This window comes from Erpetoichthys calabaricus, chromosome 2 (assembly GCF_900747795.2).
Source record: "Erpetoichthys calabaricus chromosome 2, fErpCal1.3, whole genome shotgun sequence".
Lineage (NCBI taxonomy): Eukaryota > Metazoa > Chordata > Cladistia > Polypteriformes > Polypteridae > Erpetoichthys > Erpetoichthys calabaricus.
The window spans coordinates 84,181,966-84,197,677 of NC_041395.2; the positions used below are offsets into that span (position 1 = coordinate 84,181,966).

Below are 15,712 nucleotides of genomic sequence, written 5' to 3' on the forward strand. Positions count from 1 at the left end.
GGATCAGTACTTAGTTGAAGTCCAGCACTTCTCTGGTACCATGACTGCACTTCAGTACAGGAACGTGCGATCAGGGAAGGCATGAAAAGTAAAAAAATTTTCCACTGGTCTGTGCTATACATTTGTTTTCTGTATGATACCAATAATTTTGATCATTTTTATAGTCAAAATCGCTGAATTTGCCCATTTCCTGATCAAATACAGGGGAGAAACGTGAGGTGCAGTAGCAGTGAGCCGAGCCTCACTTCAGACTGCACTATCACTAACACACTGTGTTGATGCATGCAATTGGCGCATGCCTGTTGCTGTTTCTCTGTGTGTCCCCAATATAATGTTTGCAGACACGTTTATTATACACCTTGACTTTTCACAATCTGGCTAATATCTTTAATGAATGTGTGTGACATATTTAGTCTTGCTGATCGGACATAAAACCTCTGTGAAAAGGCACAAGGTGAGGCAGACAGTAACGTGCCGCACCGAAGTGGGTGGATGTGAGCCCAACATTTGCTCGTTGCTGCTGTACTTCTATGCAGAGGCTCTGGGTGCCAATAAGTTAGCGATATCAGAAAGTCAAGTGCACTGCAGCAGTCCGTTTATTTTATTTTTTCTTCCAACTAATTGCCAAAATGGAAGTTTAAGACTTTTAAAACTAAAGGAAAATAAGGAGGACTTTTGCAAGAAAGTGAGGGAGATTTTCTTGGACAAGTATAGGCACATGGACTTCATTTACAAATAAAGGTAAGACGATAAATGGTTTTCAAGTTTATAAAATATGGGATCAGACTAAGAAAAAAAGTCCAATATTTAAAGACTAAATTTTGACCTTAAATAAAATATTGTATTGTTTTTCTTGTTAAATTTTTGTTGAACAGACTGTATTAAAATTGATTAAGCATCAGAATTAAAAGCTTTTAAAAACAACTAAATATTTCAATTAAGGTGAAAATTGAAATCCGTTTTTTTTTTTTTTTTGTACACCACTCTATACTTTCATTTGTATTGAATGAGTATGAATTGTGAAATTGCAATGCCAAATGTAGAACACATGGAGGGTGCAGAGCAAATGCGCTCTCTCTGCTCTCTCTCTCGCCGCTATAAATGTACTGTTCTTACCTATGTGTGTGTAATGAATGCTGATGAGATATGAATCATAACCAGTAGGCAATGTGCATGCTGCCAGTTGAATAGTGAATAAGCTACTCTTTGGGTTCATATATTTGTAACTCTGACTCTGAAGGAGTCAGTGCCTCACCAGCCATGAACCTCACCACACGTCACTGCTTCAGTACTACCAGCAAAAGTTGTCAACATACAGTCTACTGGCGCCAGTGGCTGAGAACCTTGCCTGTGCACCTGCATTACAAGCATTCGTCAAGCGAATGTTTTCACTATGTGGCTATCTGTGCAACGGACGTCGTTGCAACGTGAACAAATCTCTCGAAATGCGTGCTTGTTTAAAGCTTAACAGCAACCTGCTTGCACAGACTGGTTTCTTGTGTTTAACCATTTGATCTTGCTGACTAAACTCATTAGGCCACTTAATCTGTTTGATCTTTGATAGTCAAGATGTGTTTAACGGCAGTGTGAACTGTGAGTGTATTTTGTTGACTGAAACATAACTTCAATTGAAATATGTGTAGGCCAGCATTTGTGGTCTTGCAACAGAAAAAAAAAACTAAAATTGTACTAATATTATGTAAAAAGGACAGAACTAAATAAAATAAAAACTAAAACACAGAACTAAATAAAAATAAAAATTGTTGACTCCACTGAAAACTAGAATGAAATAAAAATAAAAATGAATTTTATAAAATAAAATAAAAACTAAAACTACAATTAATATCAGAACTGAAATATCACTGCTGGCTACATTTTGTGTACTTTTATTAACTGTCAATCTTTTAGTTAAACTGAGGTCAGCATCGTAGGACAGTAGTGTTTCTACATTACATCTTTGGAAACTTTGGATAACATCGCACCATGTATACTTTTTTATTTGGAACAATAGAACAATTATGATGAGAACAAGCTATTCAGCGCAATAGGCTCACCAGTCCTATTCATCCAGATTGTCAGGTTGAGATTTGAAGGTCCCTATGCTCTACTGTCTACCATTCCACCTGGTAATTTATCTGTGTGAAGAAAAAGTTTCTAACATTTGTGTGAAATTTGCTATTAATAGGATTCCAACAACATGCCCATGTTTTTTTCAAACAATTTATTTTAAAATAACAGCTGGGATCCACTGTACTAATTTCTTTTATTATTTTAAACATTTCAATTACGTCATCAGTTTTTCATACATTTGTTCTAATAGCTTATACCTCTCAATCCTGAAATTAGAGCAGTCATCCTCCTCTGGACTTTGCTATAGCGCTACTACATGTTGTTTGTAATATGAAAACAAAAGTGTTCACAGTACTGCAGGTGATACTGCAATAATCCATTATACAACTTGAGCATTACTTCCTGTAACTTGTATTCTGCACATTGGGCTATATAAGCTAACATCCTATTAATCTTCTTTATTGCTTCTGTACTCTATGCTGATGTAGTGACAAATTTACTGTAATTCTTTGTTCCTTCATATAAGATATATTTTCAAGTTTCAGATTGTGTGTTCAAATCTTATATTTCTACTTCCTAAGCAGAATACCTTACATTTACATTAAATTCCACAAAAATGAAATGAGAATTTTGTTTTGTGTCCTGTTTGTTATTACTGTTTATCCTTGGTGATTGATTTTTCTTGTAATTTCATGGTTGGTTAGTTACACCAAAAAAAAAAATAAAATAAAAAAAATCTGATGACATAAAAACAGTGTAGCGCTGTACAAGCCAAAATATATTAAAATTAATTACACTAAATGAGAAAAACCGATTGAGTAATAGTATAATTTAGGTTACTATATGAATCAATAATAAGTGTCTTAAAATATAAAGCATCTCATTCTTTGGGCTCTGTTTGATGTCATGTTTTTCATGATGTGTTTTTTTGTTTCATTTAAGCTTATGAAGAAACCTATGCTGTATGTACATTATTAAGGTCAAAAGAGGCATCTTGTGAATTTTATAAATAATTAATTTTTAATAGTTTTCTTTTTTTGCAGTCCTGGATATTAGGTGCAAAGGCCAGTGTTGTAATGGCTATGTTTTCTCATAGGCAGTAAAATTAAATAGCATTTACGGCTGTGGTTATTCTACGTTCTCATTTATAAAGCATCCATCCATATCTGTACCGCAGCCACAATTGTATTGCACAGAACCTTCTCAGGTATTGTGAATGTTCTTATGACAATTCATTTTTATAAATACATTGTTGATTTACCTTGCTCAGTTCTGAATGCTATTGTTCAAGTGAACAACATTCACTTATTGATCAGTTTGCCTGGATGTTAAAGTACCTTAAAGCAGTTTTGTACCTTTAGCATGAATTTAATCCTCTTAACACATTCTCATTTTTGACAGTTTTTTGCTACTTTGATTTAATCAGGTATAACTTCATCTAGGGGTGGGCGGTATGACCAAAATTCTATATCACAGTATTTTTCTAAATTATCCCGGTTTCACGGTATTCGACGGTATTTTTTTCCCCATGCATGAGTGGATGTTAACCACATTTTCCACTGCAATTACTGGCTAAGAATAACCTATTCCACTGTCAAGAGTATTGTACATTGTACAAAAAAAAAACATTTTAATGTGCACACAAGTATTAATTCAGTTTTGCATTGCCCCATAAAGTGATAGTTTTCAAGGGGGTGGCACTAATGGAGAAGGTATCACATTGCATGACAGATGCAGTCAAAATATAGAACCTTTTTATTGAACAAATTTTGCAAAAACAAACTAATTTTGACAACATATTTTCAACCATACAAAGAGGCATTTAGACTTAGTAAAATATCCAGAAGTGCTTGTCAAAAATTGTATTGCACCGAATATATGTCTTAGAAAAGGAATAAATAGTAAATATTTTTTGTAAACCAACTACACTTTCTGTTAATGTTAACAATCTCTGTCCACTGACACATTAAAAGTGACTTTTTAAACAACTTTATCATCATTAAACTGCATAATATTTAAACTAATAAATAATAACAATAAAATAAATAATAGTATTATTACTGATAGTTGCACTATTACTTCAAGACTTCAAGCCCAGGTGCATTACACAGTATTCACCAAATTAAAATAAAATACAACAAGTGCAACTTGGTGATGACATCTTTACCAGCTGAACCATCATTTAGGCAAACTGCATTAATATGGACCTTGCTTCAAGCTAAGCTATACTGGGAAGAAAAAAACAAACTATATGTCGAGAACAAAGTCAACATTTCCACTTTATTCTCGCCGTTTATGTCGAGATTAAAGTCGATATTTCCACTTTATTCTCGCCGTTTATGTTGAGATTAAAGCCGACATTTCCACTTTATTCTCATAGTTTACTTCATAATTAAAGTAGAATGTCGTAAACTAAACTTCTTCCTAAAATCAATGTTTAATCAATTACTTAATTTACCCCGTCATAAATTAATGCAGCACATTAAATGCTTTGTGTTACACTCCCCGACCCAGTGGTTAATCACTACGCTTCTTAAACTGACTTCCTCCGCACTAAGAGAAGACAGTGATCACCATACAGAATCCATTCACTTCATGATATTCCTGCTTTCTGAAAATTTAGAATGCTAAGATAAATACTTGATATCATTTTCATGATGAAATGCATTAAAGCAGGTATTACACATGCACGGTAGTGAGGCGATAGTGCTGCTCCCTCGCAGTAAGGGGTCCCCAGGTGTATGTTCAGTGTAGAGAACTTTATGGCAGGTGTGACGAGGCTCCAAAAAACTGGATGTATGAATAACTATCGCACAGGTTTAACTTAAATATTGTGTAAATGTTGGGTTTGTGATCTGCTGGTCGGAGACACGAACACAGAATTCAATGCATGTTCTTCTGAGCGGGCTATCTTTATTACATGCATGCTGTCTCTATCTGACGTGGGCTACCAAAACCCCAGTTCCTATCCTTCCTTTTTCTTTCACCACATAACCAATCACCAAACGATAAACGTCTTTGTGAAATTAAAACGAGTTATAAACTTAGCCCACGGAGTGTTCAGAACTTTAAAAATATCTTCGTTATACATGTTTAATTATGCCATCTATTCAGAGTTGCGCCCATCTCTGAACGAATCACTTAACACAAAGCATTTAATGTGCTATATAACTTATGACGGGGTTTGAGAAAATCTAGTAAATTAAATATTCATTTTATGATGAAGTTTAGTTTACGATGTTCTACTTTAATGACAAATTACGAGAATAAAGTCAACATGTCGACTTTATTCTCGTCATAAGCGTCAAGATTAAAGTGGAAATGTCGAGATTAAAGTCAAAATGTCATCACACTATTACACAGTACCCAGGTACATTACACTGAATTGAAAACAAATAAAACAAGTACAACTTGGCTTGCAGTATTATCCAGTAGTATAGAAACAGAATTTACACATCTGACCTTTTAAAACTAAATCATCTCCAGGCGACAGACGTGACTGCTTTTTTTCGGCTCTCTGTCCATTTTCACCACGCGGCATACCTATGCTACCGCCCACTATTTGGTGGTGTAGCAGTGAAAAAGAGCCCTAGTGCAACAAATCTGTGTTTAGCGGTGTAGCAGTGAAAAAGGTCCCCACTTGAACAGTTTCCCACTGTGCCATGTTCCGAACGTCGTTTAGGCAATTTAAACCGGTGTTCCGGTATAAGAAAAATCCATATCATAAAAAAAATAAACGGTTTTCAGAATGAACCGGTATACCGCCCAGCACTAACTTCATCATACTTCACGGAATATTCATGTTCCACATAACAAAAAAGGGCTTGTCTTTCTTTTTCAGAATATGTACTCTATATCTGGAAAATAAATTCTGTTGTGTGAATAAGTTACAATAGAATAAGTTGCAAACCTTAACAAAACTTTTGCCAAAAAGTGCACTTTGGATGTTGCTGTCTTAAAATGTTGGAATAAGATTCTAAACACTAGAAGTGTAACACAGAATAGATTTCTTAATTAGGGACACTGACTTTGCATCTTTTTACTGGTGATCAGGGCTTGAAGTTAGCTGTTACACAATGGTATGCTATACCAGCTTTATTCCATTTTACTCTCTGATATACAGTTAGGTCCAAAAATATTTGGACAGAGACAACTTTTTTTCTAATTTTGGTTCTGTACATTACCACAATGAATTTTAAATGAAACAACTCAGATGCAGTTGAAGTGCAGACTTTCAGCTTTACTTCAGTGGGGTGAACAAAACGATTGCATAAAAATGTGAGGCAACTAAAGCATTTTTTTAACACAATCCCTTCATTTCAGGGGCTCAAAAGTAATTGGACAATTGACTCAAATGCTATTTCATGGGCAGGTGTGGGCAAGTCCGTCGTTATGTCATTATCAATTAAGCAGATAAAAGGCCTGGAGTTGATTTGAGGTGTGGTGCTTGCATGTGGAAGATTTTGCTGTGAAAAGACAACATGCTGTCAAAGGAGCTCTCCATGCAGGTGAAAGAAGCCATCCTTAAGCTGCGAAAACAGAAAAAAACCCATCCGAGAAATTGCTACAATATTATGAGTGGCAAAATCTACAGTTTGGTACATCCTGAGAAAGAAAGAAAGCACTGGTGAACTCAGCAACGCAAAAAGACCTGGACGTCCACGGAAGACAGCCAACCAAGTGAACAACACTCTCCAGGGGGTAGGCGTATTGATATCCAAGTCTATAATAAAGAGAAGACTGCATGAAAGTAAATACAGAGGGTGCACTGCAAGGTGCAAGCCACTCATAAGCCTCAAAAATAGAAAGGATAGATTGGACTTTGCTAAAGAACATCTAAAAAAGCCAGCACAGTCCTGGAAAAACATTCTTTGGACAGATAAAGCCAAGATCAACCTCTACCAGAATGATGGCAAGAAAAAAGTATGGAGAAGGCGTGGAACAACTCATTATCCAAAGCATACCACATCATCTGTAAAACACGGTGGAGGCAGTGTGATGGCTTGGGCGTGCATGGCTGCCAGTGGCACTGGGACACTAGTGTTTATTGATGATGTGACACAGGACAGAAGCAGCCGAATGAATTCTGAGGTGTTCAGAGACGTACTGTCTGCTCAAATCCAGCTCAATGCAGTCAAATTGATTGGGCGGCGTTTCATGATACAGATGGACAATGACCCAAAACATACAGCCAAAGCAACCCAGGAGTTTATTAAAGCAAAGAAGTGGAAAATTCTTGAATGGCCAAGTCAGTCACCTGATCTTAACCCAATTGAGCATGCATTTCACTTGTTGAAGACTAAACTTCAGACAGAAAGGCCCACAAACAAACAGCAACTGAAAGCCGCTGCAGTAAAGGCCTGGCAGAGCATTAAAAAGGAGGAAACCCAGCATCTGGTGATGTCCATGAGTTCAAGACTTCAGGCTGTCATTGCCAGCAAAGGGTTTTCAACCAAGTATTAGAAATGAACATTTTATTTCCAGTTATTTAATTTGTCCAATTACTTTTGAGCCCCTGAAATGAAGGGATTGTGTTAAAAAAATGGTTTAGTTGCCTGCACATTTTTATGCAATCGTTTTGTTCACCCCACTGAATTAAAGCTGAAAGTCTGCACTTCAACTCCATTTGAGTTGATTCATTTAAAATTCGTTGTGGTAATGTACAGAACCAAAATTAGAAAAAAGTTGTCTCTGTCCAAATATTTATGGACCTAACTGTACCAGCATCTCCCGCTCTACCTTGAAGGGGAGCCCAAACCCCCAAACTGTCCGATCTAATGTGTGTATATCATAGAGATCAAAATTCCAAGATGAACACAAGCTCTCAATTAAGAAGTAATGTTAACTTTGCAGTGCATCAGGAAGAGGACAAGGAAACCAAAAAAATCATAGAGTAGTGGTACTTATTTATTCCACTTCAGGCACTGCTGAAGAAATGGCTAAATATGTTATATATATCTGTTTAATTTATTATGCAAAATAAATATTTGCATGCATTGCTTTTTTTCCTGTAGCATTCAGGTAAATCTATTTGATTCAGCATCATGCTATAATTCAGTCCAAATATAAATATAAAGTATTCCAAAATTTTTAAAATGGCATATACAGTATATGCATTTTCTTGTATAATGCATGCAGAATTAATTTTGTAACATTACCCACCGTACAAAGTCCATTTAACCTGCTCAGGAAATATGTAACTTTGTTCCACATCTTTGACTCTAATAAGCCCACTGCAGCTGCACTTGGCCTTACTCTTGATTCAGTGCAGCAGAGCCCACAACTCTGGGGCGCACAGCAGCGCACTAAACCCAAAAGATAGTCTTGTTGCTGTAAATATGTGCTAAGACCAGTTCATCATAGAATCATCCTCAGCTCGTAGTACAATGTAAGTCTACTGTTTTCTCTCATTTTGTATATTGGGTAAAGGAAAGTTCACAGGAGATAGAAAAGTTATAAACACTGCAAAAATGCTAGAGACATAAATTATGCTTACTGCATAAATTTAGCGCTAACATGGAAGGACGCAAGGATACCTTACATAATGATGAAACTACCCAAGTAGACTTTTATCTTGAGAATGGTACAAGGATCTCACTCTAAGTATTACAAAATTTGAAAAAATATTGTAGTGATGTCTTCACAGGAAAATACATGAGTCAAAGAATGTGCTTAAATAGGAAAAGAACAGTTTATAAGGGTAGGAGGTTCAAAATGAGGGAAGAAGCAAGGATCTGCTAGACAGAACTAATTCTAGGGAAATAACGTATTGAACTGTGCAATGTTACACTCCTACACTGTATTTGTGTTACACTCCTCTCTGGCTGTGTGGAACGCCTTTACAGAGCTGCACAGGCTTCTGCTAGTTCCCATTAGAAGGACTGTTATTTTTCCTTGTCCACTCTTGCACATCTTCACTCCCAGCATTTTGTCTGATCCAGAAAACACTGCTTACCCTTCTGTTTCTCTTTCTGTCTTGCAACAACTTTTTAATGAAAACAACACTCAACTATGTTTGAGGTTCGCCATCTCCCTACCTTTCTCTCATACCTCTCCAAGCAGCATCATCCCTTTGCTCATTGGTTCGTGCCAGCTGCTCATACTCCTCCACTGTTCCTGCTGGCAGTCCTCATTTGTATAGCCAACATGTGCTGTCACCCTCATACCAAGTCTTAGCGCTGTGCCGCCACATGTACAGTAGATTATTAAATCATTTGAAGTACTAGGGTGTTGTACCGTGTTAGCCATTATGAATGTAGAGAAAAGCCAAGCAAAATGACACCTTTTATTGGCTAACTAAAAAGATTACAATATGCAAGCTTTCGAGGCAACTCAGGCCCCTTCTTCAGGCAAGATGTAATCATCAAGATTACTTCTTGCCTGAAGAAGGGGCCTGAGTTGCCTCGAAAGCTTGCATATTGTAATCTTTTTAGTTAGCCAATAAAAGGTGTCATTTTGCTTGGCTTTTCTCTAAATCATTTGAAAAACTTAAATGAGAATAAGCCATTCAGGCCAACAAAGCGTGCCAGTTCTTTTTACTTAACTCTTTCCGAATAACATTAAGTCTAGTTTTGAAGGTCCCTACTGTTGTACTGTCTACTGTACTATACTACTTGGTAATTTATTCCATGATTATTCTATGGTTCTCTGGTAAGTTTTTCCTCACGTAATGTTTGTACGAAGTTTACCATTAGGAGTTTCAAACTGTGTCCCTGTGTTCTCGATGCACTGTACTAATTCCCTTCATAATTTTAAATACTTCAATCATGTCACCTCTTAATCTCCTTTTGTTTAATCTGAAAGGGCTCAGCTCTTTTAATTTTTCCTCATAACTCATCCCTTGCAGTCCTAGAATCAGCCTAGTTGTTCTTCTGTGGACTTTTTGTAGTGTCTTTTTTTTGTAGCCTGGAGACTAAAAGTGCACACACCGTACTCTAGATGAGTCCTCACCAGTGCATTGTAAAGCTTGAGCATAATCTCCTTTGACTTGTTCTCATAACCGAGTTGCATCATTATTAAAGCAAGTCATGCACTGTGTGTTGTGTAACATGACTTTTAAAAGTAACTTAGTTATATTACTCATTACTTACAATACAAATATCATTGACGCATTACATTTATGTTACTCTTTCTTCTTTAATATGAAAAGCTGAACATTTCACTGGCTAGCATTTGTTATTGAACCCTAAGTCTTTATAGGAACCTTCATTAAACTGACCAGAAACACAGCCAAATTTAGTGGTGAAGTAAATAACATCCATTCCCTTTTTTTATTCTCAGACACAAGCCCCTGAAGACTCACAGCATGATCATTAGCTGCTGCACCACCAGATCATAGTTTCAGAATAGCTGTAGCAAATAACTGGATTAAAACTAGAGTGCTACATTATTTTTAAGTTTCTGTTATACTGGACATCTACTATAATTTTAAGAAATTGTGGTCAAATGACTACTCACACTGCCTGATAGAGTCACCACCAGTGTATGTGCTGAAACTGTACAAACACATTTGGTCTGGTTGACATGCCACAACATTGGTGCATAGACTATATGTGTACATAGTTCTGATGGACAGTTGTACCCATTCAAAAAAACATTATGGCCACAGGCTTCTCAAAATGTCTACAAAGAACAATGCATTGCAACGGGCATCACAACTATTGAACACATTTCAATAAAATAAGTATTGTGTTCAGGTATTGTAATGTTATGTTTTTCAGGACCGATTTCATTTGAAATTTTCACAGCCGACTGATCTGTGGGTAATTCATTTTTCATTGTATTTTGGTTAAAAATTCGATGATTGGCTTATCTGCAAGTATATATGGTAGCTAAGAAAAGTATTCTTTTTCTCTAATTTTAAAAATCTGCTTTGCTTGTGATTGATTCATTCCAGAGTAATCTGTGAGGGCATTTTAAAAAATTGTATGCCAGTGATGCATACTTGGGATAAATATTGATCTGTGAAGCATAGATGATCTTAGTTATGAGTGACACACTAGGGCCCCCTCGAGTCAACTGTGTAGCAACCATTGTGAAAATTCATGAAATATGTTTTTTTAATAGAAAAATACAGTAAACACATGCTTATATACAGTTGCTTAAATCACTCGCCAATCTCTGGGGACGGACACCCTGTTTTGCAGCTCAGCTGCTTAAAGGACATCGAGACGCCCCTCCGTTAGAGAAAGCAGTTATATTTAAAGAGATGGTATATAGAAGAGATGGAAAATCAGTTACTTGAGTATTTCACTGCAACTGTCTATTTTAAATACCACTGAATAATATATTATCAAAAGTAGAAGTAAAAAAGTAGCACATAAAAAAATTACATTTCATTAACGTCTTGTCAAAAACAAATTTATGAATTATTGTCCTACTTGCATTCTATAAATGCTGCTTTTTTGCATTTCAGGTTGCAAGTTGTTCAAGATATTTTTCTTATCCTCGTTTATTGGACAATTCTTCTTGATCTTAATTTTTGTTATATGCAGCTGTTTTTTGTTTTTCATTTTTCCTTTTTTCGAGGTTCATTATCAGCTGTTGATGCTCTTTTTCTATCGCAGTGTAAAATTCAATGTTCTTGAATAGATCATTTGCTTTTCTGCCTTCCCATTATAACTGACTGCATTGAAGTGTGAGTTAGCAGCATTTAGAGTGTCATGGGGTTGTACGGAGAGAGGATGTGTGTAGTAGGAGTAATGATTGTGTGAGCTATGTGGAGGGGAGTGGTCAACTCTGAATAGCGCAGACACAATGGAAAAATTTATAATTTAATATACAGATTAGCCTAATTGTCACCGCACACCAAATTTCTAAAATGAATGGGGCGGATTTGAGAAGGTTCAAAATTTTTTTACCATTGATATAAAGACTTTATCAATTGAACAGTTCTTGCAGTGGAGAAGAAATTACTTTTTTGATATGCTAAATTTAAATTAAAATCATAACTGAAAATTATATTTTTTGGAAAATGTATTATTTTTCATGAAATTGCTCTATAACACATATCAGTTAATTGTGGTGTACTGGTGGATTCAAAAGTCACATAAAGCCACTTGCAATTCAGGAAAAAAAAATCTAACTTCTTTCATAAGCTAGTTTGAATGTATAAAGGAATATATTCATTTTCCGTTTAGTTAATATTAATGCTTACATTATTTTTATTTTTTGTTCTTTTATATTAATGTTAAGAAATTAAATCTTATGATAAGCTTCATAAATTCAAAGTTGCTTTTGAATTTTGCATTCTTATTCTATGTTCCCATTTTTTCTTTCTGTTTAATCTTTCTTTGATTTAAATCACTATTGCCAAAACTAAACAGGCAGTTGGCTCCAAACATTTAAGATTTCAAATGAATTGTAATTACTTTTGCTGGCTATGCCCACTGTTGTCTGTTATTGAAATTGCACAGGCTTGTCTCTCCTCATTAAATGTTTCTTTAGAACCTTTAATTAATCTTGTAGCTTTTTGTGTTTTAACATGGATGCACCCTGATCTTGTGATAATCCTTTTAAGTGCCGTTCTTACCATTGTTCCAAACTTTTGAACACTAGAGTACATCCTGGCATCTATCAGGCTCATATTGGCATCAGTCAAAGAATGTGCTGAGAAATATGTAATGCATGAAAACTTGTTTAAAGTCATGCTGTAGGGATCTCCCTTCTGTTTATGCATGTTTTTGCGTTTAATCACAATTGTGTCAGATTTGTATATGTACTTCAGGATCTAAATTTTCATAAGAAATGTTAAATTCATGTGTTTTTAATGCTCATCATTTAGACCTCCTCTGTTCTGCTGCATGTGTAAATTAAAGTATTTTTTTGATATTTGCTGCTTTGTTTGGCAATACTGTAATACTTCACAAATGCAACCGATTCTCAGACATTTTTCTTTTCTGTGAGGAAATATTTGTGTAGGCTTCCTGCAGTTTTAATTCTAAACGTGCAGATTTATACTTATTTACTACCAGTAACGGCGCACTGCATGATAACATGCAGTGAATACACTTGAGTTGAGCATTCATAGTTTTCAGACTCTTTCTCTGTACATTTATCATTTATTTGCTCAGAGGTTGATGCGCTTGCAGCTTCCTGAGCAGCTCTTCTTTTCTCCACCCTGGTGGCCCACTTCTTCTCTTCTTTCGTCGTTATCCTTTCGCGATAAAACTGATTAAGTCAGTGTTTGTGTTTCAATTACTTAGTATGTTTTCTTTAATTTTTCACTTAAGCTGGCACTTAAGTCTTCTCAAATCTGCCTCAAGAATGATTTAAAATATGAAGAGGTAGGGAAAGTGGCAGCGAAGGTGGTACGGATGAGAACGGCACCCGTACAAATGTGCCACACGGCCGCCCTCCTGGCCACTGCCAAGAGTTGATTCTACAATAAAATTAAAAAAAAAAGAGGAATAACCTTGGAGGTCAATCATCACCCCAAAAGCAGATAGCAGGTGTCATGAAGTATGTGTACCAAATTTCAGGTCAATAGGTCAAACGGTTTGCGAGCTACAGGTGATTTAAAATCCTGGATAGACAAACAAACAGCCACGGTAGTGTATTATATAGAAAGATGGGTCCAGTATTGGATTTAGAAAGAAAGTGAAGAACAAATGTATCTTAGTTTTTTGTTATTTTGTGTTGTAATCTTGCGAACCTGTAGTGTAATATTAATAGATTGTTAACTTTTTCTTGTTAGGGGTAGGGTTTTACTAATTTCCATTTCTCAGTTTTGATTTAGGCAATGCTGGGAACTGCTAGATACAGTATATACTTTATTATGCACATAATATTATGCAAATTATTTTTCATAATGGTATATTTTTAAGTTACTAATAATTGTTCTCTTCACCTCATTATATTTGACTCACTTTTGAAAATGAGCACATCTCCAAAGGTTTGAGCAAGAACCAAAAAGGTTAATTTGTGATTTCACAAGATGCAGTGAATGTTAAACTGATGAAACCCACTTAAGACAATCTGATATGGTTACACTAGTTCTCTGTTAACAAAACATAATTTCCTGAGTAAATTATTAAATATACATGAATAAAAATAACAAACCATAGAAGATTCAAATATTGTTGACAAGTTTCATAAGAAACACTGGAATTGCTCACTTTTATATTTTAGGCTTTTTATTTTGCCTGAAGAATGATGATTCACTTAATTAATCTAACTTCAAATCATCTTTTTCTGTTTCAGTCTGGACTCGTGTACACTGAGGATGAGTGGCAAAAAGAGTGGAATGAGCTGCTGAAACTAGCATCCAGTGAACCACGGATACACTACAGTAACAATGGCAGTAACTGTCCAGGGTAGGCATCCGATTACTCTAATTGTGTCTCTTATTTAATACAGTAATACTAATACATCACTGATCCAGTGATCTGGGTTTGAACCGCATACCAGGTGGTTGTCTGTTTTCAGTTTGCACATTCTCCCTATTTAAGTTTTCCACTCTTATTCCCAAAGATGTGTGTTATGTTGATTGGGGATTTGAAATTAGCCCAGTGTGAGTAGAAATGTGGCTGTGTGTTTAAGTGATGCTGCAATGGATTGGCACCATCTTCAGTTTGACATAGGTTCTAACCACCTGTTCTGTTAGTTTTCCAATTTTGAAAGTGAAATGGAACTAAAAATAAGAAATATGTAATTGCATGTGTATAATATTTGGAGGTTTGTTACTCTGTTTTACTTTTGTTTTTTTCTTTAATTTATAGTGTGCATTTTATTTGCATACAAATGAAATACAGATATTATTACAGTATCCTGAATTTGGTTTATACATAATAATAAAAAAAATTTTGACGTTCATTCTTCTACATAATCTACTGTTTTTTGGAAGTTAGTTCTGTAACATCCGTGGCATCCGTAATCTCTAAGAAGTCAGCAACCATCACATTTGTCTTCAGGAAGCAAGAATGCAATAACTGAAGGACAAAAACACACTTTTTTTGCTTTAAAACAAAAAAAAAACAAAAAAAAAAGTAAAACTGACAAAATGATTTGTAATGGTCATATCCTCTTTAATGTGTTCAGCAAATTTTTTATTTTTAAAGTGGCTATGATAATGTTTTTGGTAAAAATACACAAGTTCAAAAGAAGAATTTCTAAGCAGACAGACCTTGTTGCATAAGGCTTTTGATACCTTGTTCATTTTAAAGCTTATTGTTGTTGTAACTGAAACTGAGAAACTATAGATATTGTGAGGCTTGTGGCCTTTAACTCTTGGCCCAGAAACCACAAGTGATGATAAAGGTAGTGAGAATCTGTAAGGTAAATGAAGTGGGAATCTCAAGAAGCAAGTTCTGTCACTTCATTAAAGTATAGTTAATTAAAGCAAAAAACTGGAAGCAAATCTTTCCTAAACCTGCATTTTGAAATTGTTTTCACATTAATAATATGCACAATTTATTTGACCTTCAAATAATTTTGAATTATTTTAATACATTATGAAAAAAGTGGTTTATGCTTGGCACAAAGTTATTCAAGTACAGGCTGATTTAGTAGAGGTTATGGAGCAACAAATGTAAACATTTTTGTTAGGCAAATAAAGGGAAAGCATTAGGCCAAAGGAAAGAAGCTGTAGTATGCATTTTTAGATTTGGAGAAGGCATTGGACAGGGTGCCTTGAGAGATGGTA

At 35.3% G+C, this 15,712-nt stretch overlaps 1 protein-coding gene across 1 annotated transcript in view; it reads left to right on the forward strand.

The window, feature by feature from the left end:
- The window catches only part of otud7b (OTU deubiquitinase 7B), a 142,502-nt gene that overhangs the window by 109,626 nt on the left and 17,164 nt on the right, over nt 1–15,712 (forward strand). The window contains exon 7 of the mRNA XM_028794009.2: nt 14,272–14,384. Coding sequence (XP_028649842.1) covers nt 14,272–14,384 — 113 coding nt within the window. The remainder of the gene's footprint in view (nt 1–14,271; nt 14,385–15,712) is intronic.